The sequence below is a fragment of the Chiroxiphia lanceolata genome, chromosome 5 (assembly GCF_009829145.1).
Source record: "Chiroxiphia lanceolata isolate bChiLan1 chromosome 5, bChiLan1.pri, whole genome shotgun sequence".
In the NCBI taxonomy this organism is placed as follows: Eukaryota; Metazoa; Chordata; class Aves; order Passeriformes; family Pipridae; genus Chiroxiphia; species Chiroxiphia lanceolata.
In genome coordinates, this window is record NC_045641.1 from 1,516,869 (window position 1) to 1,540,983 (window position 24,115).

Below are 24,115 nucleotides of genomic sequence, written 5' to 3' on the forward strand. Positions count from 1 at the left end.
GAGCAGCCTCTGCTCCCCACAGGTGCCAGGGCAGGGTTGTCCTGAGGGAATTGCCTTCTCCAGGCAGGAATTCCCATGGAAGGGAGGACTGGGGGGGGGGATAATCCATCCCTAGAAAGAGCAAAACTCGCTTCTTTAGGAAGAGAAAAGCAAAAGCTGCTGACAGAAGGACCTGATCCATGATTGAGGGCTGGCTCTTCCCACTGCAGGAGCTGTTTGTGTTCCCTTTTCCAGGGATGGGATGTAAACACCCAGGAGCAGAGCTGAAGGAAGCAGCTAAAATGCGATTATCCCTGGCAGAGGACTCGGTTCCTGGGGCAGATCCAAGGATCCCCACTGGCTCCCAAATTTGGAGCACCAGGCCCTTGTCAATCAGTGGGATTGATGAGCTGGGGGGATAATCCTGATCCCTAAAAACCAGCAGCAGGAATCAAAGCCACGTGCCAAAGCTTGGCTCCCCTTTTCCTGCCAGGCTGGGCTCAAGTCCTGGTTCATGTGTCACTTGTCCAGGCATCCCTGGACCTGATCCATGATTAAGGGCTGGCTCTTCCCACTTTTCTGTGTTCCCTTTTCCAGGCATGGGATGCAAACAGCCAGGAGCAGAGCTGGAGGAAGCAGCTGAGAAAAGATGGGATCATCCCTGGCAGAGGACTCGGTTCCCGGGGCAGATCCAAGGATCCCTCTTGTCTCCCAAATTTGGAGCAGCAGGCCCTTGGAGCAGCAGGCCCTTGTCAATCAGCGGGATTGATGAGCTGGGGGGGATAATCCTGATCCCTAAAAACCAGCAGCAGGAATCAAAGCCCTTTTCCTGCCAGGCTGGGCTCATGTGTCACTTGTCCAGCCATCCCTGTCACTCCCGACACCTCCAGCCAGGAATTTTAAGCTTGGCTCTGCCCCGGAGGCGCCTCTGCTTCTCCAGGGGCTAAAAAGGAACGGCTCCAGTTTAAGGAGTGGGGGTTTTAAGTGCCCAAAGTGGGGTGGAATTAATCTGCCAGCTCCTGGAATTCCTCCCCAGAGCTCAGACACGACGTTCATAAATAAATTTTTGACTCATTGGGTCATGTCATGCGAGCTGTGCACTGGGAGAGCAGGTACTTCAGAATAAAATCTGACTAAATTTGCTTTAAATAGTTCACAAGCTCTGCTGTGGTTTCTGTCCCCAGGGCAGAAATGTGTCCCAGAAAGCACCAGCACAAAAAAAAAAATCAGATTTCTCCAAGCAGAGATGTTACACTTGATGTGAGCAGGGGATCTGCACCAGCACAGAAAATGCCACAAATAAACATTTCAGAATCTGGATTGGATCCGAGGAGGAGAGAGGAAGATCAAGGGCAGAAATGAGTCCCAGAAAAAACCACCAGCAACACAAAAAGTCAGATTTCTCAATGCAGAAATGTTAAGTTTGATGTGAGCAGGTGATCTGCACAAGCCCAGAAAATGCCATGTTTAGGAATCTGGATTGGATCCAAGGAAAAATGAGAAAGATTTTGGTTCCAAGGTCAGAAATGTGTCCCAAAAAACCACCAGCAGCACAAAAAAAAAAGACTTCTCAATACAGAAATGTAACACTCCATGTGACCAGGTGGACATGGACAAGCCCAGAAAATGCCACAAATAAACATTTAGGAGCCTGGATTGGATCCAAAGAGGAAAGATTTTGGTCCCATGGTCAGAAATGAGTCCCAGAAAAAACACAATTAACACAAAAAAACAGATTTGTCAAAGCAGAGATGTTCCATTTGATGTGAGCAGGTGATCTGCACGAGCACAGAAAATGCCATGTTTAGGAATCTGGATTTTTTCCAAGGAAAAAAGAGAAAGAGTTTGGTTCCAAGGTCAGGAATGAGTCCCAGAAAAAACACAACCAGTACAAGAAAAATACTTCTCCAAGCAGAGATGTTACATTTGATGTGAGCAGGGGATCTGCACGAGCACAGAAAATGCCACAAATTAACATTTTGGAATCTGGATTGGATCCAAGGAAGAAAGGGAAAGGAAGCAACAGCCATTCCTGCAGGAAGGCACTGACTCACAGAGACTGGACTGGAGACAAGGCACCTTCAAACAGTGTTTTTCTGGCCCAAAGTGGAGGCTTTTGGGTGCTTTAATGACCCCCAGACCCCTCCAGGTTAACTGGACCTGCCTCTCTGAATTCCCAAAAACTCAGGGCTCTGAGTGAACTCCTCCCTTTTCCCACATTTCCAGGCCAAAGGCCCCACGTGGAGCTGGACTGGGTTGTTTTTAACCCCGTTCCCACTCGGGGTCACCCCCGGGGTACCTATTTGGAACATTCCCAGGGGAGAGTGGTCTGGCCAGAGGAATTCCAAGTGCCCAGAATCCCTGGGAGAGAGAGCTGTGCCAGCCCAGGGACGCTGGGCTTCAAACCCAGACGACTATTTTGAGTCCTTGTGGGAACCCAGCTCGATGCAATAAATATTGAGAGTTATCACAAGAGAACACTCTGCAAAACACACATTTCAGCGATGACAGACACAAACTTTCCTCTTTCTTTTTTTTCAGCTGCCTGCTTTGGCTTTTTGTATCCAAACCACCCCCGCAGCTCCTGCTTTGGATCAAAGTTGTGCCAGTTTTTGGGCTCAAAACAGCAATTTAAAGTGGTGGAAAAGCTGCCACTGAGTTCTGAGATATCCTTGCAAACATGAGCCCAATAAGAGTTTAGTCAGGCTTGGGTGAAGGAAACACCAGCTTTATGTGCTGAGATGGAACATGATCCAACCAGGGATCAGTGCTGGGCCCAGCCCCGTTCAGTGTCTGCACTGAGGATCTGGAGGAGGGGATGGAGGGAACCATCAGCACATTCCAGGTGAGCCCAAGCTGGGGGAGTGTTGATGTGCTGGAAGGCAGGAGGGCTCTGCAGAGGGACCTGGCCAGGCTGGATCCATGGGCTGATTGCAAGGGGCTGAGGTTCCCCAAGGCCAAGGGCCGGGTGCTGCCCTTTGGCCACAAGAAGCCCCTGCAGCTGCAGGCTGGGCCAGAGGGGCTGGAGAGCAGCCAGGCAGGAAGGGAGCTGGGAGTTGGGATGGACAGGGAGCTGAACAGGAGCCAGAGTGTGGCCAGGGGGGCAAGAGGGCCAATGGATCCTGGCCTGGCTCAGGAACAGTGTGGCCAACAGGTCCAAGGAAGTGATTCTGCCCCTGGACTCAGCGCTGGTGAGGCCACCCCTGGAGTGCTGTGTCCAGCTCTGGGCCCTGAGCTCAGCAAGGCCCTGGAGGGGCTGGAGCAGGGGCAGAGAAGAGCAGCGAGGCTGGGGAAGGGACTGGAGCACAAGTGCTGGGAGGAGAGGCTGAGGGAGCTGGGGGGGCTCAGCCTGGAGAGGAGGAGGCTCAGGGGAGACCTCCTCACTCTCTGCAACTCCCTGACAGGAGGGGGGAGCCGGGGGGGGGTTGGTCTCTTTTCCCAGGCAATGATCAGCAAGACAAGAGGGCTCGGCCTTCAGCTGTGCCAGGGGAGGTTTAGGTTGGACATCAGGAAGAATTTCTTTGCAGAGAGGGTGCTCAGCCATTGGAATGGGCTGCCCAGGGAAGTGGGGGATTCTCCATCCCTGGAGGTGTTTAAGGACAGACTGGATGTGGCATCAGTGCCATGGGCTGGGAACCACGGCGGGGTTGGATCAAGGGTTGGGCTGGATGATCTTTGGAGGTCCCTTCCAACCCAGCTGGTTCTGGGATTCTGTGATTTTATGATTCTGTGATCTGCCTCTAAAACCTCCCCCGTGGCCACACAACCAAACAACTCCAACCCTCTCATCCCCACAAGGAGAATTAATTTGGATTCCATGTGCGAACTGAGCCAGATCAGCAGAATTAGGGAGAGATCTCAAACTGGAAATTGTCATCTAGGACTTGAAAGAAATCATTTCAGAGCTGATATTTATTCCTCCTCCAGTGAGGAGTGGAGGAACATCAGCAGGAATCCAAACACACCCAGATGGGCAGGGAAGGCTGAGAAACCTTCTGTGGTTTGATGTTGGGGCTCCCGTGTCTGCAAATTTAGGCTGGAAAAAGTTCTTAAAAACCACCTTGGAGAGCAAAGCTTTTATTTTGATTCTAAAATAATAAATTTGACTGTGGCTCCGGGCTCTCCAAGGGGAGGAGGGGAAGGGGCTGGAGGAGCTGCCACGTGTGGGTTTGCAGCTCAGCAGAACATCAACAATGTTCTTGCAATTCCCGGTGATTCACACCCCGAACAAACCCGGCCGCGGGATGGCTCGGGAGAATCCCGGCCGGCCTTTTCCCCTCCCGCCCCAGGGAGTTCTGCAGAGAAGCCATAAAGCGCCGGGCGTGGGGGAGGTCACAGCCTTTCTTCCGGCCCTTTTTTGGGGGAGGAGAGGCTTTCCCGGCCTCGGCACACCCCGAGGGCTGCGGGATTCCTGCCGAAAGATTCCTGGATGTAAAAAGTCCATGTAGGATCAGGATGGGACCAGAGAAAGCTTCGGAAGAGATTTACCGGGGGGGGGTGGGGTACGAACAGGCAGCTCCAAAACTGGTGCAGGCAGGGAAAAGGAGCCTCACAAAACGTCAGTGTTGTTCGACTTAACACCCAAATATTTTTGGGAACAGCACAGGGACCTTTATTCTGCGGGAATTTCGCCTCCTTGCCTTCAGCAGGGCTATAAAAAGCCGCAGGGGATTTAACACTTAACCCACGGCGGCGAAAAGAAACGGGGGCAGGGTCAGAGTCGGGCGGGAGCAGGATGGGAATGAGGGAATGGAAACACCAGGAAAAGGGACTTTAGGATTATTTTCCAATAATCCTACTGGGAGAAAAGAGCGAGGAGTCCCAAGAGTTGGGCAGGAAATGGTGCAGGGAGGGGCTGTGGATTTAATGTCTCTAAAACAACCGAGGGCAAGACGGGAAGAGGAAAAGCCCCGAGGAGGAGGTGGGTGGTAAAAAAGCAGCACCGAGTGACTTCACAGTCTAAATATTTACACGTTCCGAGGGCTCTCGGAGGTTGTACTTTGCTCTTACAAAGGGGATCGTTTAATGCTTTTACTTACTTCGCTAAACGCAAAAAAAAAAAAAAAGAAAAGAAAAGTAAACGTGTGTGAGTAGCGCTGATATCCCCGAGCCAGGAACGAGGTGACCTGTGCTGAGTTGCCCCGGGAACCACCCCAGGAGAGCTCCTTTTCTCCAGCAGGGTTTGCACGCTTTGATTAAAGTCATTTAAGGCACTTGGAGGCGAGATAACTGTTCCTTTCACTGCTTTTCTTCCCGCTTTGTAACCTTGAAGTGCCTCCTTTCCCCAGGAGTTTGGAGGCTCCGGATCCCTCGAGTCCCTTTTTCAGCCTCGTCCTTTGGGGGAGGTTTAGCAGGAGCTGGTTCTGGGAGCTGTTCCAAAAGCTTGGTACCTGAGCCTGACTTAAATTTGCAGTCACAGGAGCCCCAACATCAAACCACAGGAGGGTTTCTCAGCCTTCCCTGCCCATCTGGGTGTGTTTGGATCCCTCACGGCCCTTCCTGCTTCAGTGGGAGAAGATCCTTAGTGGGACAAGATCCCTTCAGTGGGATGAGATCCCTTCAGTGGGACAAGATCCTTTCAGTGGGACACTGAAAGGTCCACTCCTTGCTGGAGGAGGAATAAATATCAGCTCTGAAATGATTTCTTTCAAGTCCTAGATGACAATTTCCAGTTTGAGATCCCTCCCTAATTCTGCTGATCTGGCTCAGTTCGCACATGGAATCCAAATTAATTCTCCTTGTGGGGATGGGGGTTGGAGTTTTTTGGTTATCTGGCCATGGAGGAGGTTTTAGAGGCGGATCACTGAACCACAAAATCAGCTGGGTTGGAATCACAGAATCCCAGAACCAGCTGGGTTGAAGGGACCTCTGAGAACGTCCAGCCCAACCCTTGATCCAACCCCGCTGTGGTTCCCAACCCATGGCACTGATGCCACATCCAGTCTGTCCTTAAACACCTCCAGGGATGGAGAATCCCCCACTTCCTTGGGCAGCCCATTCCAACGGCTGAGCACCCTCTCTGCAAAGAAATTCTTCCTGATATCCAACCTAAACCTCCCCTGGCACAGCTTTAGACCGAGCCCTCTTGTCTTGCTGATGGTTGCCTGGGAAAAGAGACCAACCCCCCCCCGGCTCCCCCCTCCTGTCAGGGAGTTGCAGAGAGTGAGGAGGTCTCCCCTGAGCCTCCTCCTCTCCAGGCTGAGCCCCCCCAGCTCCCTCAGCCTCTCCTCCCAGCACTTGTGCTCCAGTCCCTTCCCCAGCCTCGCTGCTCTTCTCTGCCCCTGCTCCAGCCCCTCCAGGGCCTTGCTGAGCTCAGGGCCCAGAGCTGGACACAGCACTCCAGGGGTGGCCTCCCCAGCGCCCAGCCCAGGGGCACAAGCCCTGCCCTGTTCCTGCTGCCACACTCTTCCTCAGCCAGCCCAGCAGCCATTGGCCCTCTTGCCCCCCTGGCCACACTGGGGCTCCTCTTCAGCTCCCTGCCCAGCCCAACTCCCAGCTCCCTTCCTGCCTGGCTGCTCTCCAGCCCCTCTGGCCCAGCCTGCAGCTGCAGGGGCTTCTTGTGGCCAAAGGGCAGCACCCAGCACTTGGCCTTGGGGAACCTCAGCCCCTTGCAATCAGCCCATGGATCCAGCCTGGCCAGGTCCCTCTGCAGAGCCCTCCTGCCTTCCAGCACATCAACACTCCCCCAGCTTGGGCTCACCTGGAATGTGCTGCTGATGGACTCAATGCCCTCATCTAAATCATCAATAAAAGGACAGAGAAAAGAAAGGCCTGCAAGGAGAGAAAAAGAGCTCGAAACTCAGACAAAACAACCCAACTGAAGGCTTAAGAAGTCCAGGAAAACAGCAGACAAGGAACTGCTGCCTCCAGGGATAATTTTCTGGAGCCTGGCAGGGAAAAGCAGCTCAGGGGCCAAGGGAGACGGGAGGAGAAAAGGGAGGAGAGTTCAGCCACGAGCCTCTCATCTCGAGGGATAAACACACCTGAAGTTTGTTTGCAGGTTTTAATCGGGGAGGGGAATCACGACGCTTTAATAAAAGCCTCCAGAGTCATTTCCAGTCGTTAACAACAAACAAACCGAGCGACCAACCAACCGCCCCCACACAAAACAAAGCTCCGAGGGGGGAGGGAGAGCAGCTCTCCCGGAGAGAGCACTTGGATTTAGGGGAGGGAAAGTCTGCCACAGGAAACCTGTTATTAAAACTCACTCAGCTCGGGAGAACGGTCTTGGAGAGTTAACACAGAGCTTAGCCTGGCTCTGCTCAAAGATTATCCCGAAGCAATTGTTGGCACAAAGGGAAGGGGTTTATTTAGGTGGCAGAAGCACCTCAGAGCTGCCCCCTGATGTGGCTGAGTTCTGGTGCAAAAGCAGGGCAGGTTTGATGCAAATAATCACTAACAAATCAGAATTAATGTCGATATTAAGGTGGAAACAACCAGCAGCAACATAAAACGTTAGGTAAGCTGGGGGAGGAAACGTGGCTTGATAGAGAGATAAGAACTCCTGATAACACTTCAAAGGACACATTCCACTATCCCAGGTTGCTCCAACCTGGCCTTGGACACTCCCAGGGATCCAGGGGCAGCCACAGCTTCTCTGGGCAACAAGCTTTGCCCCTTGGGTGCTGCCCAGCACAGAGAGAAGGGGCCAGAGGTTGCCTGAAATCCCTCTTGGAATCTCCAGATGGCCAATCCCAGGAGATCTTGAAAGGCTTCTCTGAAGCCTTTTGGGCTTTGCTGGGTATCCAAATGACTAAAAACCATGTTTAGTGTCTTGACATGTCCCCCAGCACTGTTCAGGCACTGAGAGAAATATAAATCCATGGAATCTCTGCTCCTGGCAGGGAAGGAACTCCTGCACTGGGCAGAGCCAGGGATCAAATCCTCTCTGAGCAAACAGGGAGAACAAAGAGGCCCCAGTTCCTTTGGGTTTGTCACCAGAGGGAAAAAACCAGTTTGAGAGTCAATTCTTAAAGCTGAGGAACAAACACCCCTGAGCTGGGAGAGATGGGAGATCATGGAATGGTTTGGGATGGAAGGGAATTTAAAGCCCATCCAGTTCCAACCCCAACACTTCCCACTATCCCAGGCTGCTCCAACCTGGCCTTGGACACTCCCAGGGATCCAGGGGCAGCCACAGCTTCTCTGGGCAAAGGGAAGAGGAGTTTAAGGGACTCATGACCACACAAATGCCATTCAAAAAATCCCTCCCAGGAATTAAATCACTTGGAAAAACCTCACCCGGAGGTTTAAACTAAGCCAAGCCCTGGAACTGCTGCTTCTCCCCGAGCAAGGGCTACAAAGCCTTCAAACCTTTGTGGGGGGCGGGGGGGGGAGAGGGAGGAAAATCAACTTAATAATTGGCCCTTGGTGCAATAAACTCTTTGTGGTCTCTCTGCTGGAGAAGATGAAGGTGTTGGAGGGTTTTTAGAACCACCCAGGGAGCTCTGCAGAGCAGCTTTGAAGTGCAGCCCCAGCCCTGCTGCTCCTCCTCCAGCCCACCCACGGGGCACCTTCACCTGCTCGGATTCCCTGGAAAAAGGCAGCTTTAAAGCTGAGCTTAAATCCTTTAGGAAAAGCACAGGGTGGTTTAGGAAAGGCCCAGGGTGTGCCATGGAAGAGAATTCAATTCCAGGCTGGCTGGGGCTTGGAAAAACCTGGGATAGTGGGAGGTGTCCCTGCCCAAGGCAGAGGGGGAGACTGGATGAGCTTTAAGGTCATTCCCAACCCAAACCATCCCGTGATTCCATGAAATTAATTCAGTGTGGGAGCTGTGGGATCCAAGGAATTATTATTTCCTCTCCATTTCATTTTTCCAAGCACTAAACCAGTCAAGCAAAACTCATCCCAGTTGCTCAGTTGATCCCAAATATCGAGCTCCGGGCAGGAGTGAAACGGGAACGCTCAGGTTGGGCTGGAGCCGAAAACGAAAGGAAAAGCTCTGATTCCCAATCCAGCGGCGACACCTACGGGGAAAGGATTTCACTGCAGGCTTGGCAGTGAATGGAAAAGGAATTACACGGCTCTGCCTGAGCCAGTAGCGGCTCTGGAGTCCCCTATTCCATCCCCTTGAGTTCTCTTAGTCTATCCTTCGGAGCTCCCTTATTCCATCTGCTGGAGTCCCTCATTCCATCCTCTGGAATTCCCTCATTCCATCCTTTGGAGTTCCCTCATTCCATCCTTTGGAGCTCCCTTATTCCATCCTCTGGAATTCCCTCATTCCATCCTTTGGAGCTCCCTCATTCCATCCTCTGGAGTCCCTCATTCCATCCCCTTGAATTCCCTCATCCCATCCCCTTGAGTTCCCTTATTCCATCCTCTTAAATTCCCTCATTCCATCCCCTTGAATTCCCTCATTCCATCTGCTGGAGTCCAGAGGATGGAAAAAGGGAATTCAAGGGGATGGAATGAGGGAATTCAAGGGGATGGGATGAGGGAATTCAAGGGGGTGGAACGAGGGAATTCAAGGGGATGGAACGAGGGAATTCAAGGGGATGGAATAAGGGAATTCAAGGGGATGGAATGAGGGACTCCAAAGGATGGAATAAGGGAACTCAGACTCTGGGGAGTCCAGACAACACCAGAGAATCCCGGGAAAAGCAGCCTGGGTTTGTCTGCCCCTGGAATTGCCTGCTGGAACACGCAGGAAGCTTTGGCTGAAGCTCTTCTTCCTCCCCCACACCAGGTGGGGCCCACCTGCATTTGCAATTCTAAGGATATTTCTGGCTTTTTGCCTCCTTTTTTTCCCCCCCCCCTTTGTTTGTTGAGTCTGGTTTTGCTTTGGCTTCTCCAAAATAAAAACCAGGAATAAAGGGGAGCAGGGATGGGTTTGCAGCACAAACACACTTCACATTTGGAATCAGCCAGTTCTCCCCCGGCCAGAGCAGCAGGATTTTTGAGGATGAGGTGCTTTTCCTTGGCTTTTCCTTGGAAAAGCAGCAAGGCCCATTCCATAAAGCTCCTCAAGGACACCAAGAGTGCCGTGATTTTTTCCCTGTTCTCCTTCCCCAGCAGATTCCAGGAGATCCAGGGACTGTAACAAACTTGCCCAAGGGATCTGGGAATGTGTTTAGTCCACAGTGAGCGGCACAAAGAAACCTTTTGTGGGCTCTGGTTTGCAGGAAACACCTCTGAGCTCCATTATTGTACCTTCGAAGAGTTTGGTCTTTGGGAAAGAAGATTTTAATGATCTGCCTCCTGGATCCCAGCAGAGCAACCCCCACCTCTGCTCCAGGTGCAGTGAAGTGAATCCCAGAACCAGCTGGGTTGGAAGGGACCTCTGAGATCATCCAGCCCAACCCTTGATCCAACCCCGCCGTGGTTCCCAGCCCATGGCACTGATCTAATTAGGAATTAGATAATTAGGAAAAAATACTGTGAAGGTAAAGCTTGCCCAGAGAAGCTGTGGCTGCCCCTGGATCCCTGGAAGTGTCCAAGGCCAGGCTGGAGCAACCTGGGATAGTGGGAGGTGTTGGACATGGAACTGGATGGGCTTTAATGTCCCTTCCCACCCAAATCATTCCATGATTCCATGATTTTATGTGCCTCAATGAAGTCTAATCACTTCCCACTGGCTTTTGCTGCATTCTGTGCTGCTCCTGCTCCCTTCCTGCCTGGCTGCTCTCATAGAATCAGAGAATCAGCTGGGTTGAAGTGACCTCTGAGACCATCCAGTCCAACCCTTGATCCAACCCCGCCGTGGTTCCCAGCCCATGGCACTGATGCCACATCCAGTCTGTCCTTAAACACCTCCAGGGATGGAGAATCCCCCACTTCCCTGGGCAGCCCATTCCAATGGCTGAGCACCCTCTCTGCAAAGAAATTCTTTCTGATATCCAACCTAAACCTCCCCTGGCACAGCTGAAGGCCGAGCCCTCTTGTCTTGCTGATGGTTGTCTGGGAAAAGAGACCAACCCCCCCCGGCTCCCCCCTCCTGTCAGGGAGTTGCAGAGAGTGAGGAGGTCTCCCCTGAGCCTCCTCCTCTCCAGGCTGAGCCCCCCCAGCTCCCTCAGCCTCTCCTCCCAGCACTTGTGCTCCAGTCCCTTCCCCAGCCTCGCTGCTCTTCTCTGCCCCTGCTCCAGCCCCTCCAGGGCCTTGCTGAGCTCAGGGCCCAGAGCTGGACACAGCACTCCAGGGGTGGCCTCCCCAGCGCCCAGCCCAGGGGCACAAGCCCTGCCCTGCTCCTGCTGCCACACTCTTCCTCAGCCAGCCCAGCAGCCATTGGCCCTCTTGCCCCCCTGGCCACACTCGGGCTCCTCTTCAGCTCCCTGCCCAGCCCAACTCCCAGCTCCCTTCCTGCCTGGCTGCTCTCCAGCCCCTCTGGCCCAGCCTGCAGCTGCAGGGGCTTCTTGTGGCCAAAGGGCAGCACCCGGCCCTTGGCCTTGGGGAACCTCAGCCCCTTGCAATCAGCCCATGGATCCAGCCTGGCCAGGTCCCTCTGCAGAGCCCTCCTGCCTTCCAGCACATCAACACTCCCCCAGCTTGGGCTCACCTGGAATGTGCTGATGGTTCCCTCCATCCCCTCCTCCAGATCCTCAGTGCAGACACTGAACAGGACTGGGCCCAGCCCTGATCCCTGGGGACACCCCTGGGGACGGATCCCAGCTGGAAGCAGCTCCATCCCCACCCCTCCCAAAGTTCTTTGGGTTTTCCTTAAGAATTTCTGCAGCTCCTCACCAGGAAAATGGGGAATGGATTTTGACCTCCCTCGTTCTTATCACCCAGGGACCATTTTGACAGGACAGATCCTCTCATCTTTTGACTCAGCCCCCAATTAGTTTAATTAGCAGCCCCGAAACACGGGGAGCTGTGATCTGCAGAGCAGCTGTGATGAGCCTGCCCTGAAAAATATCAATTAAAGCACTAATGAGTGGCCCGAAGTTGGATGTTGAGGGTAATGATTTGTGAGGGAAGGTGATAATTTGGGAAGTGGAGCTCGACTTCTGCTTTACAGGGCAATGAGGAGCAGCCCCATCATCAGCATAAAGTAATTAAAAGCCTGGGTTAATCACTGTAAATGAGCACTCAGAGGGATGTGTATTCCTGTAGATAATTATGTATCTAATCAATAGCTAATTAATATTTATTAGTATAGATTTATTATATATTTAATTAATATTCCTGTAGATAATTAATATTTAATTAATATCCAATGAATATTTACTAGCATATGTTTGTCAGTAGATATTTATTATTATATATTTAATTACTATTTATTCCTGGAGATAATTAATATCGAATCAATATCTAATTAATATTCATTATTATATACATTTATTGTTATATATTTAATTAATACTTATTCCTGTAGATAATTAATGTTTAATTACTATCCAATTAATATTTACTGGTATATGTTAGTTAGTATATCTTTATTATTATATATTTAATATTTACTCCTGTAGAGAATTGATATCTAATCATTATCTAATTAATATTTATTAGTATATATTTACTATTATATATTTAATTAATACTTATTCCTGTAGGTAATTAATATTTCATTAATATTCAATTAATATTCACTAGTATATGTTTGCTAGTATATATTTATTATTATAGATGTAATTTTTATTCCTGGAGATAATTAATATTTAAATACGATCCAATTAATATTTATTAGTATATATTTATTAGTATATATTTAATTAATATTTATTCCTGTAGATAATTAATATCTTATCAATATCCAATTAATATTTATTAGTATATATTTATTAGTATATATTCAATTAAACTTATTCCTGTAGATAATTAATATTTAATTAATATCCAATTAATATTTACTAGCATATGTTTGTTAGTATATATTTATTATATATTCAATTAATATTTATTCCTGGAGATAATTAATATTTAATCAATATCCAGTTAATATTTACCAGCATATGTTTGTTAGTAGATATTTATGATTATAGATTTAATTAATATTTATTCCTGGAGATAATTAAAAGAGGGGGCTTAACTCCAAACTCCAAACACACATTTGATTTTTTTTTTTTTTTAAATTAATGATTCCCAAAGTCTCCAGAGTCTCTCAGAGAAACTTCAGGCCAAAATATGGGCTGGAAATTTGGGATTTGTTTCCTGGGAGTTGAGTTTGAGGCCATTGTCTGAAGGGGTTGTATCTAAACCTCCCACCCAGACACTCAGAACTTGCCTTGGGAATAAAATCCCTCGGGAACTGGAGCCTTCAGACATTTCCCTGGAGCTTCCAGTCGTGTCCAAGTGCTGCATTTCTTTAATTGCCACCTGCTCCAGAGGAGGAAAAAAAAATCTCCCTTTTGGGGTGAACTTTGATGTGCTAATGGGAAGGGAAATAAAAGTGTGTGTGTTGGGATTCTCTTCCCAGCCCAGGGAAGTCTGGTGGAAAGGGAGGGCTTTAATCCCAAAGGATCATTCCAGAAAAGCCATAATTAGGGAGGAGAAAGGGAAGAGGAGCATCACCATCAAAAGCACCCGTTTGAGGTCACTGGTCAACAAAAAAAACCACCAAATAACCCCCCCTTTAAACGGGTTAAATGAATAAATAAAAGCCAGTCGAGGGGTTTAGTGCAGATTGTGCAGAACAAGGGGGTGAGCAGGGAAGATTTTAAAAGCTTTTTTTTTTATTTTTTTTAAAATATGGGAACATATAATTCAGGAAGGACTCCCTGTCTTCGGGTGCCTTGTCAAAACCAATCCTTCCCCTGAGTGAAAAAAATCAGATTATTCCCTCCTGTTTCTGCTGCAGGAACAAAGCTGTTCCTGACAAATCTCCTGTCCCAGGCTGGGAAGGGTTTTATTTTCTTAATGTCTAAATAAAGTGGCCAAAAAAAGCCACTTTTCTCCTTTCTTTCCCCCCCCAGCTCCCTGCAAGCCTCACCCAGCAACCCCCTGGCCACGGGGAGAGGGGGTTCAGCTGCTGATTAAGTGTAAAACTCGATTTATTTTTGGGGGGTACAAAACATAAAATCACTCTTGGTGGTTTTTAACCCTTCTCCACCAAGTCAGCCAGTTCCTTGGGAATCAGCCAGTTAATTGGGATTAATCCCATTGAAATAACTGCAGAGTGCTGAGTGTTTCCAGGTATCTCTGGGTGGAGATAAAAACCAGCTCTCCAAGCTCCAGGTTTGGAGAATTCCCAGCTGGAAGGAGCTTTTCCAGAGGCAGCTGGAGGCAGGATGGGGGGGGGGGTGGGGGCAGACAGTCTGGGGCAGGAGAGAGGACTCTGTTTATTCCCGTGGGGAATAATCCCTTCCAAAGGGATAAAGTGCCCCTGGGCTGTCCTGGATTCACCTGGATTCACCTCGGGAGCAGATAAATTATGGGAACAGGATTAGAGAGCAACCAAAGCAACCCTAAAACAAAAGGGTTTCTTTTCTCTGTCCCACTGTCTGCAGGTTTTTTATCACCCTCTGCGGGGCCAAGGTTCACAGAAACACTGGTGGTGTTCCTGGCTCAAAAAGGAGCTGGAAAAAGAGGTTTGGGGTTTTTTTTTCCCCCATTCCTCACTTTTCCTCCAGCACTGCCCTTCTTTGTGGCTCCCCCTCCTTTCCAGAGCAACTCCCTCTCCCTGAAATGTTCTCTCAGGCTCAGAAAAGAGCTGGAAAAAGAGGTTTTGGGGTTTTTTTCCCCATTCCTCACTTTTCCTCCAGGACTTCCTTTCTTTGGGCACATTCCATGGCTTCCCCTCCTTCCCAGAGCGATTCCCTCTCCCTGAAATGTTCTCTCAGGCTCAGAAAAGAGGTGGAAAAAGAGGGTTTTTCCTCACTTTTCCTCCAGGACTGCCCTTCTTTGGGCACACTCCGTGGCTTCCCCTCCTTACCTTTCCTCTCCCTGAAACACTGGTTGTGCTCTCAGGCTCAGAAAGGGGCTGGAAAAAGAGGTTTGGGGGTTTTTCCCCCCCCATTCCTCACTTTTCCTCCAGCACTGCCCTTCTTTGTGGCTCCCCCTCCTTCCCAGAGCGATTCCCTCTCCCTGAAATGTTCTCTCAGGCTCAGAAAAGAGCTGGAAAAAGAGGTTTTTTTCCCCCCATTCCTCACTTTTCCTCCAGGACTTCCTTTCTTTGGGCACATTCCATGGCTTCCCCTCCTTCCCAGAGCGATTCCCTCTCCCTGAAATGTTCTCTCTGGCTCAGAAAGGAGCTGGAAAAACAGGCTTTATGCCTCGGTGCAAAAAGGGAGTGGAGGCCTTTGCTTAAGGCCCTTGAACTTTAAGGCACAGATTTTGTACCTTTGGCTAAAAGTCATTTAAACCCCCCCCCCCCCCAAGTGCTTCCAGGTTTCGATTTTAAAGTGTATTGTTATTTTAAAAAAAATATTATTATTAAATTTATTATTCTTTTAAATTTAATGTTAAATGTATTACCGTTAATTTATTGGTAAATGTATTATTTCGATTTATTATTAAAAGTATTATTATCAATTAATTATTTAATTTATTATTTTAAGTTTATTGTTAAATTTACTATTTTTAGTTTATCACATTTATCATTTTTAATTTATTACTAAATTTATCATTTTAAATTTATTATTAAATTTACTATTATTTTGAATCTATTATTATTAAATTTGTTATTGTATTTACTATTATTTTGAATCTACTATCATTAAATTTATTATTGTATTTACTATTATTTTGAATCTACTATCATTAAATTTATTATTATATTTACTATTATTTTGGATCTATTATCATTAAATTAATTATTATATTTACTACTATTTTAATCTATTATCATTAAATTTATTATTATATTTACTATTATTTTGAATCTACTATCATTAAATTTATTATTATATTTACTATTATTTTGGATCTATTATCATTAAATTAATTATTATATTTACTATTATTTTGAATCTACTATCATTAAATTTATTATTATATTTACTATTATTTTGAATCTACTATCATTAAATTTATTATTGTATTTACTATTATTTTGAATCTACTATCATTAAATTTATTATTGTATTTACTATTATTTTGAATCTACTATCATTAAATTTATTATTATATTTACTATTATTTTGGATCTATTATCATTAAATTAATTATTATATTTACTATTATTTTGAATCTACTATCATTAAATTTATTATTATATTTACTATTATTTTTAATCTATTACCATTAAATTTATTATTATCATTTTTAATTTATTGTGATTTTTTAATTTTAAAAACCAACCCAGTCCCTCTGTCCTACTTTTTGCCACCTCCCCAACAGCTGCAAGGATGAAAACCATTGAAAAATTCCGTTATTCCTGGCTTGGCAGTGGGAAAGCAAAGCAAGGCCAAGCGGTGCCAGTTGGGATTTGGGAGATTCCATCTGGATCCTGGGACCAGCTTTGGGGCCTTCCCAGCCCAGGAAACAACAGCAACTGGAGCAGATCCAGCAAAAAAGATGCACAGGACTGAGAAAACAGAGACCTCCTGGGCACACACAACAACCTGGAGGAGCTGCAGCAAGGAAAATTCCCATTAAAAACATGGAAAAATATTCCCCCCCCCCATCATGGATGAATATATAAAAATACATGTTGTTTCTATTTAATCCATATAATTCTTCCCTGCATCAGTTCCTCTGGGAGTTTTATCCTGATTTCCCTGACTCTCCACACAGACAAGCCAAGGAATGAATTCAGGACCATCCCAGTGTTTCATCACCTCAGGGAGTCACCAGAGCCTTCCATCAGGCTCTGCTTTTCCAAGGGGGGCAATCAGGGAGCTGTAATTTGATCCTGTTTCCATGCAAACATAGAATCATAGAATCCCAGAATCAGCTGGGTTGGAAGGGACCTCTGAGATCATCCAGCCCAACCCTTGATCCAACCCCGCCGTGGTTCCCAGCCCGTGGCACTGATGCCACATCCAGTCTGTCCTTAAACACCTCCAGGGATGGAGAATCCCCCACTTCCCTGGGCAGCCCATTCCAATGGCTGAGCACCCTCTCTGCAAAGAAATTCTTCCTGATATCCAACCTAAACCTCCCCTGGCATAACTTGAGACCGAGCCCTCTTGTCTTGCTGCTGGTTGCCTGGGAAAAGAGACCAACCCCCCCCCCGGCTCCCCCCTCCTGTCAGGGAGTTGCAGAGAGTGAGGAGGTCTCCCCTGAGCCTCCTCCTCTCCAGGCTGAGCCCCCCCCGAATGCATATATTATATACATTATCCACAGATCAATATCTCAGAATATATTTTTATATATATTATATGTTATAGTATTGTATATATTATATATAAGGTACAGGTCAATATATGAGAATAAATGTTATATATATTATGTTATATATATTATATATAACATAAAGGTCGATAGATTATATATTATGTTATTGTATATATTATATATTATATGTAACATAAAGGTCAATATATCAGAAGATATATTTTATACATATTATAGGTCAGTATCTCAGGTTATATATATTATTATATATGTTACATAAAGGTAAATGTATCAGAATATATATTATATATTATACATATAATATATATAATATATATTATATTATATATAATATATATTATATATAATATTTATTATATATATTATATATTATATACAATACAAAGGTCAATGTATCAGAATATATATTTTATATCTATATTATATATTGTAATATATCAGAATACATATTTTTATAGATATTATATAAAGGTCAATATCTCTATATTATAAATAACATAAAGGTCTACATATCAGAGTACTACATTCTATATATATATATTATATAGAGGTCAATATATCAAAATATATATATACTATATGCTATGCTATAATATAAAGGTCAATATATCAATATATATTTTATATACCTATCTATTGCATAGAGGTCGATATATCAGAATAACAGTAACAGATGGCACGCACAGGGGTTTAAAAATCAGAATAAAAGGCGAAGCTGATGCTGGAGGGTTTTCCCATGTCCAGGAGAGGGAAATGATCCAGTGTTCCAGCCCGCAGGGATCAGGGATCCCCAGCCCGTGTCTCCAGGGAATATAAAACACATCCCGTCTCCAAAATATTCCCGCCCCAAGGAGCAACAAGAAGCCTCTCCTCATTTTCCCAAAGGGATGCGGGCAACCCAGGGGATATGGGGGGAGGTTTTTCCATGAAAGTTTGGCACGCAAGGGTGGGAATTTCGGTGGGATATTGGGAAGGAATGGCTGGCTGTGAGGGGGGGGAGGCTCCGGCCCAGGTTGTCCAGAGAACTGCCCCTGGACCCCTGGAATTGTCCAAGGCCAAGCTGGAACAACCTGGGATAGTGGACCCTCCCAGAGCCTGGAGGAGAGGAATTCCCTTCATGACACCAGAGCAGGTGCCGTACAGCGGGAAGGAGGGGATTTCCCTGGGAAAACAGGAGCGTGAGGGCTCCCCAGACAGCCAGCCGGGGAAGGCGGGAGGGGAGCTGAGGAGAGAACGAGGGGAGCTGAGCGGGGTGTCCCCTGAGGGCACCCCCGGCCCGCGGGTCACCCTCAGCCCCTCACGGGGGGTGGGACGCGCGGGGGGATCGCGACTCCTACCGGCTGCAGGAGGCGGCCGCGCCGGGGGTGCCGTCCGCCGGGCGGGGCGGGCTGCTGGCCCTGCTGCGTCTCCGCCGAGGGGGCTTCTGGCCCGGGGGCTCTGCCTCCATGGGGCTGGGAGCGGGAGCGGGAGAGAAGCCGCCTCAGCCCGGTCACAAATGGCGGCGGCGGCGCCGGCGGCGGTTTGAAAATGGCGGCGGCGGCCGCGGCGGCCAATCAGGAGCGGCGGGGGCGTGGCCAGAGCGAGGCGCGGGCTCTGAGGGAGGGCGGGGGGGAGCAGCGCCCCCTGGCGGCGCGGGCGCCCCCGCTCAGGGGAAACTGAGGCACGGGGGGGGCAGAGCCAGACGTTCCATGGAATTATAGGATAATTAAGTTGGACGAGACCTCTGAGATCACCCAGTCCGACCGGTGACCCACACCCACCTCATCACCCAGCCCAGAGCAGTGAGTGCCCGCTCCGCGACTCCTCCTGCCGCTCCGGGAGGTGACCTGGATACAGCCCTCTGATGGCACTCCTGGAGCTGTGCCTGGAACCGCGCTGGAACTTGGGCCCGGCACGGAGATGAAGCCTTAGCAACGCCAATAAATTCCTAATTCCCGTAAACATGAGGTGTTAACTGCGATTGCAAAGGATGCAGGTGAGTTGATTGTCTCTGGGAATTGGTCTGGTTGCTCAAGCTCTGGAATCCTGGAATATCCTGAGTTGAAAAGGACCCCCGAGGATCATCCTGCACAGACCCCTCAACAATCCCACCCCGTCCCTGAGGGCGTTTTCCAAACACTCCTGGAGCTCTGGCAGCCCCAGCATGGACTCCTCTGTTGGACAGTCTCAATCCATCCTCACAGCAGGATCAGACCCTTCCCTGCCAGGGCAGCAGAGACAATTCCCAGAATTATTTGAGCTGAAAAAGACCTTGGAGATCACAGAATTCTCCCTGTGCCCGATGCCCACCTTTCCCCCCAGCCCAGAGCACTGAGTGCCCCGGCCAGGCCTTCCTTGGACACCTCCAGGGATGGGCACTCCAAACCTCCCTGGGCAGCCCCTGCCAAGGCCTCACCACCCTTTCCATGAGGAAATTCCTCCTGCTGTCCAACCTGACCCTCCCCTGGCACAGCTTGAGGCCGTTCCCTTGTTCCCTGGGAGCAGAGCCCGACCCCTCCCCTGGCTCCAATCTCCTTCCACAGAATTTTAGGGAGCCAGAAGGTCCCCCCTGAGCCTCCTTTGCTGCAGGCTGAGCCCCCCCAGCTCCCTCAGGAATTCTCCAGCCCCTTCCCAGCTCCCTTCCCTTCCCTGCACACGCTCCAGCCCCTCCCTGTCTCTCCCATCTGAGGGGCCCAGAACTGCCCCCGGGATTCCAGGGGGACCTCCCCAGTTCCCAGCACAGGGAACAATCCCTTCCCTTGTCCTTCTGGACACACTATTTGGGATACAATCCAGCTGCCATCGGCCTCTTGCCCACCTGGGCACACCTGGGCCCTCAGGGCCTTTTCCAGCTTTCCAGCCTGGAGCTGCAGGAGGTTGTTGTGGCCAAAGTGCAGGACCTGGCACGTGGTTGCACCTCAAATCCATCCATTCCCACTCCTATCCATGATCATTACCCGAGGGAACGGCTGGAGCTGTGTCAGGGGAGGTTTAGGTTGGATATTAGGGAAGGGTTCTTCATCCAAAGTGTTGCCAAGCACTGGAAGAGTCTCCCCCAGGGCAGCCAGAGCTCCAGGAGGGTTTGGACAATGCCCTCAGGGACAGGGTGGGATTGTTGGGGTGTCTGTGCAGGATGATCCTTCCAGCTCAGGATATTCCAGGATTGTGGGAGCCTTCCCTCCTCCGGGAACACAATTCCAGCACCCCACAGCCCCGGGGGAAGGGGAGCAACAGCCTCGTCCCCCTCAGGAGGCGGCAAAAACCAACCAAGTGTCGGAGGATTGACCAAATTACACCTCGGAAATCAGCTCAAATCCCAAAAATTCACCTCAGACAACACCCCCCCCTGAAAAAAAAAAAAAGTTATATGTTATATGCTATATATTATGTATTATATGTTATATATTATATATTATATATTATATGTTATATGTTATATATTATATATTATATATTATATTATATATTATATATTATATATTATATATTATATATTATATAATATATTATATGTTATATGTTATATATATATTATTCTATTATGTGATATATTATATATTATTATATATTATACATGATATATTATATCATAACATATAGTATATATATTTTTTGATATATTGACCTCTATATAATATATAGAGAATATAATACTCTGATATATTGATCTTTATATTATATATAATATTTTATAACATATATATATTCCGAGATATTGACCTCTATATTATATATAGAGAGAGAATCTAATACTCTGATATATTGATCTTTATGTTATATATAATATGTTATAACATATATATATTCTGATATATTGACCTCTATTTAATATATATATATATATTGTAATACTCTGATATATTGATCTTTTTGTTATATATAACATATATATTCTGAGATATTGACCTCTCTATAATATATATATAGAATGTAATACTCTGATATATTGATCTTTATGTTATATATAATATGTTATAACAGATATATATTCTGATATGTTGACCTCTCTATAATATATGTATAGAATATAATGCTCTGATATATTGATCTTTATGTCATATATAATATGTTATAACAGATATATATTCTGATATATTGACCTCTCTATAATATATGTATAGAATATAATACTCTGATATATTGATCTTTATGTTATATATAATATAACATATAGTCTGAGATATTATATTCTGATATGTTGACCTCTCTATAATATATATATAGAACGTAATACTCTGATATATTGATCTTTATGTTATATATAACATATATAATACATCTCCTCCAGAGTGCAAATCTGCCTTCAGACCAGCCTGCTTTGCCAAAAATCTCTGCCTTTAACAGCATTTACAGCCCAGACAGCGAGGCTGGACCGAGGCCTTTTGCTCTGGATCATGTTCATCTCAGTCACAGGCCGATCTTCTGGGATGGAATTCCTGGAAACTCCTTAAACCCCCCCCCCCCCCGTGGAATTTCGCTTTCTTGGCCGGGTTTTAGCGAGGAACGAGGAATGGATCCTTCAGAGGCGCCAAACCCGCGGGTTTAGCTGCTGGAGCGGGGCCTGCAGCTCGATTCTGAGTGGATTCCCCCTCCCTTTGGCTGCCAGAAGGTTTCACAAAACCAGATGCGAGCCCAGGAGTTGAAGGTTTTTTAGCCAAGAATTTGGGGCTTCTCTTTTGGGGTGGGAGAAAAGGGGGGGAGCATTCCCGACACACCGGGCTCCAGGAGTCAGACTCAGCCCCGATGCCAAAACTGAGGGGATTTAATTCTGCTTATTTTCATCCCAGTGCAGACACAACAGGACAAAACCCGTGAGGTTTCTGTTTTGCTTCCAAACCCAAACAGTTTTAGCCTTAGGAATTTCATTTATATTGGATGCACATCCACGTGCTTCATCCCCACCTGCCAAATCCCTGGGTTTCTTCCCAATCCTCATCCCCACCTGCCAAATCCCTGGATCTCTTCCCAATCCTCATCCCCACCTGCCAAACCCCTGGATCTCTTCCCAATCCTCATCCCCACCTGCCAAATCCCTGCATTTCTTCCCGATCCTTCTCCACAGCTGCCTCCCCTCCCTCCTTCCCTGCTCTCTGGACTGGTGTGTCCTCCTGGTTTTGAGGAGTCTCCAGTTTCAGACCCTCCTGTTCTTCACATTCACCTCCTCCCCTGAGCTCTGTGTCCCCCTCCCCCTCACACACACTCCAAGTGAGCCATGGATTTATGGAATGGCTTTTCCAGAGCTGAGCAGAGACTTCAGTGATCCCAGAAGTTTTTGGGACAGGCCTTGTCTGCTGAAATCATCCTTTTGCAGGGTCAGGAGGGCAAAGCAGGGAGGGCCCAGGATGGGATCAGCAGATGGGTTTCTCCTGGGGGAGTTGGGCACTGAAGGCTCTGCTTGAAGAGAGGGAAAGGAATCCCAGGGAAAGGGTTAAACCCAGGGAAAGGAACACCCACCCCCCTCAGCAGCAGCAGGTGCAATCAGGGAATCCTGGAATGGTTTGGGTGGGAAGGGAACTTAAAGATCATCCAGTTCCAACCTCAACACCTTCCACTATCCCAGGTTGCTCCAACCTGGCCTTGGACACTCCCAGGGATCCAGGGGCAGCCACAGCTTCTCTGGGAAATCCATTCCAGCCCCTTCCCGCCCTCCCAGCCAGGAATTCCTTCCCAATATCCCATCTATCCCTGCCCTCTGGCACTGGGAAGCCATTCCCTGTGTCCTGTCCCTCCAGGCCTTGTCCCCAGTCCCTCTCCAGCTCTCCTGGAGCCCCTTCAGGCCCTGGAAGGGGCTCCAAAGTCTCCCTGGAATTTGGTTTTTTGCTTTAATCCCTGGGAGCAGCATCCCACAGGAATTGTCTGCTGGGAAACCAAAACCCAGCCTGGAGCCATCCCTGCCTCCAACTCCATGGAATCACAGGATCCCAGAGTGCTTTGGGTTGGAAGGGAATTTAAAGCTCATCCTATCCCACCCCCTGCCATGGGCAGGGACGCCTCCCACTCTCCCAGGTTGCTCCAACCTGGCCTTGGACACTTCCAGGGATCCAGGGGCAGCCACAGGTTCTCTGGGAAATCCATTCCAGCCCCTCCCCACCCTCCCAGCCAGGAATTCCTTCCCAATATCCCATCTAACCCTGCTCTCTTTCAATTTGAAACCCGTTCCCCCTCGTCCTGTCCTGTCCCTCCAGGCCCTTCTCCAGTCCCTCTCCACCTTTCCTGTCATCTCCCTGTGCCTGGCAGAGATGGAAAAGCAGGAATTCCTGAGCAGGAGCAAGGAAGAAACAAACCAAGACACCGTGAGAGGAACGAGGTAACAGGACAAGAAGTGACAGGATGAGAGGAAACTGCCTTAACCTGGGGGTTTAGATTGGAAATTAGGGAAAAAAATTGTCATGGAAGGGATTGTAAACCCCTGGAAGGAGGTGGTGGAATCTCACCATCCCTGGAAGTGTCCAAAAAACACGTGGATGTGGCACCTGGGGACATGATTTAACGGTGACCACGGTGGTGGTGGTGTGGGTTGATGGTTGGACTTGATCTCAGAGGTCTTTTCTTCGTGTTCAGAGGCTCTCAAACCTTTTCCCAATTTTCTTTCCCTGCAGGAAGCCAGGATTTCCTTTCGTCACAGGAGCCAGAGGCTGCAGAGGGAAATCCTTCCTGAGCTTGGATCTTCCTCTCCCACATTTCCTCCCTCATCCCACTGGAGACATCCAAGGGCATCCCCAGCTTTGCTCCATCCTCAAGGGAAAGGTTTTGCCTTTTGCCCTCGGGGTTTTCTCCTCCCCTCTCCCAGCAAGGAGCAGGAGAGACTCCATGGACTTAAAAATCCCCCTTTTTAGGACAATTCCCTGTTGGAAAGACTGTTTGGATTAAGCAGGGGATTAGTAACACACATTAAGGACCTGTGGCTCTCCAACAAGCAGACTTAATTAGGCCAAGATTAAAGCCCAGCTCAGTGACACTGATCTCTTTCAGGACTCAAAAGGTC

General features: G+C 47.9%; 1 protein-coding gene across 1 annotated transcript in view; it reads right to left on the reverse strand.

Moving 5' to 3' along the window:
- The window catches only part of NET1 (neuroepithelial cell transforming 1), a 61,730-nt gene extending 43,098 nt beyond the window's left edge, over positions 1 to 18,632 (reverse strand). The window contains exon 1 of the mRNA XM_032687280.1: positions 18,489 to 18,632. Within this exon, the coding sequence (XP_032543171.1) occupies positions 18,489 to 18,598 (110 nt within the window). The 5' untranslated portion in view covers positions 18,599 to 18,632. The remainder of the gene's footprint in view (positions 1 to 18,488) is intronic.
- Positions 18,633 to 24,115: the final 5,483 nt, after the last annotated feature.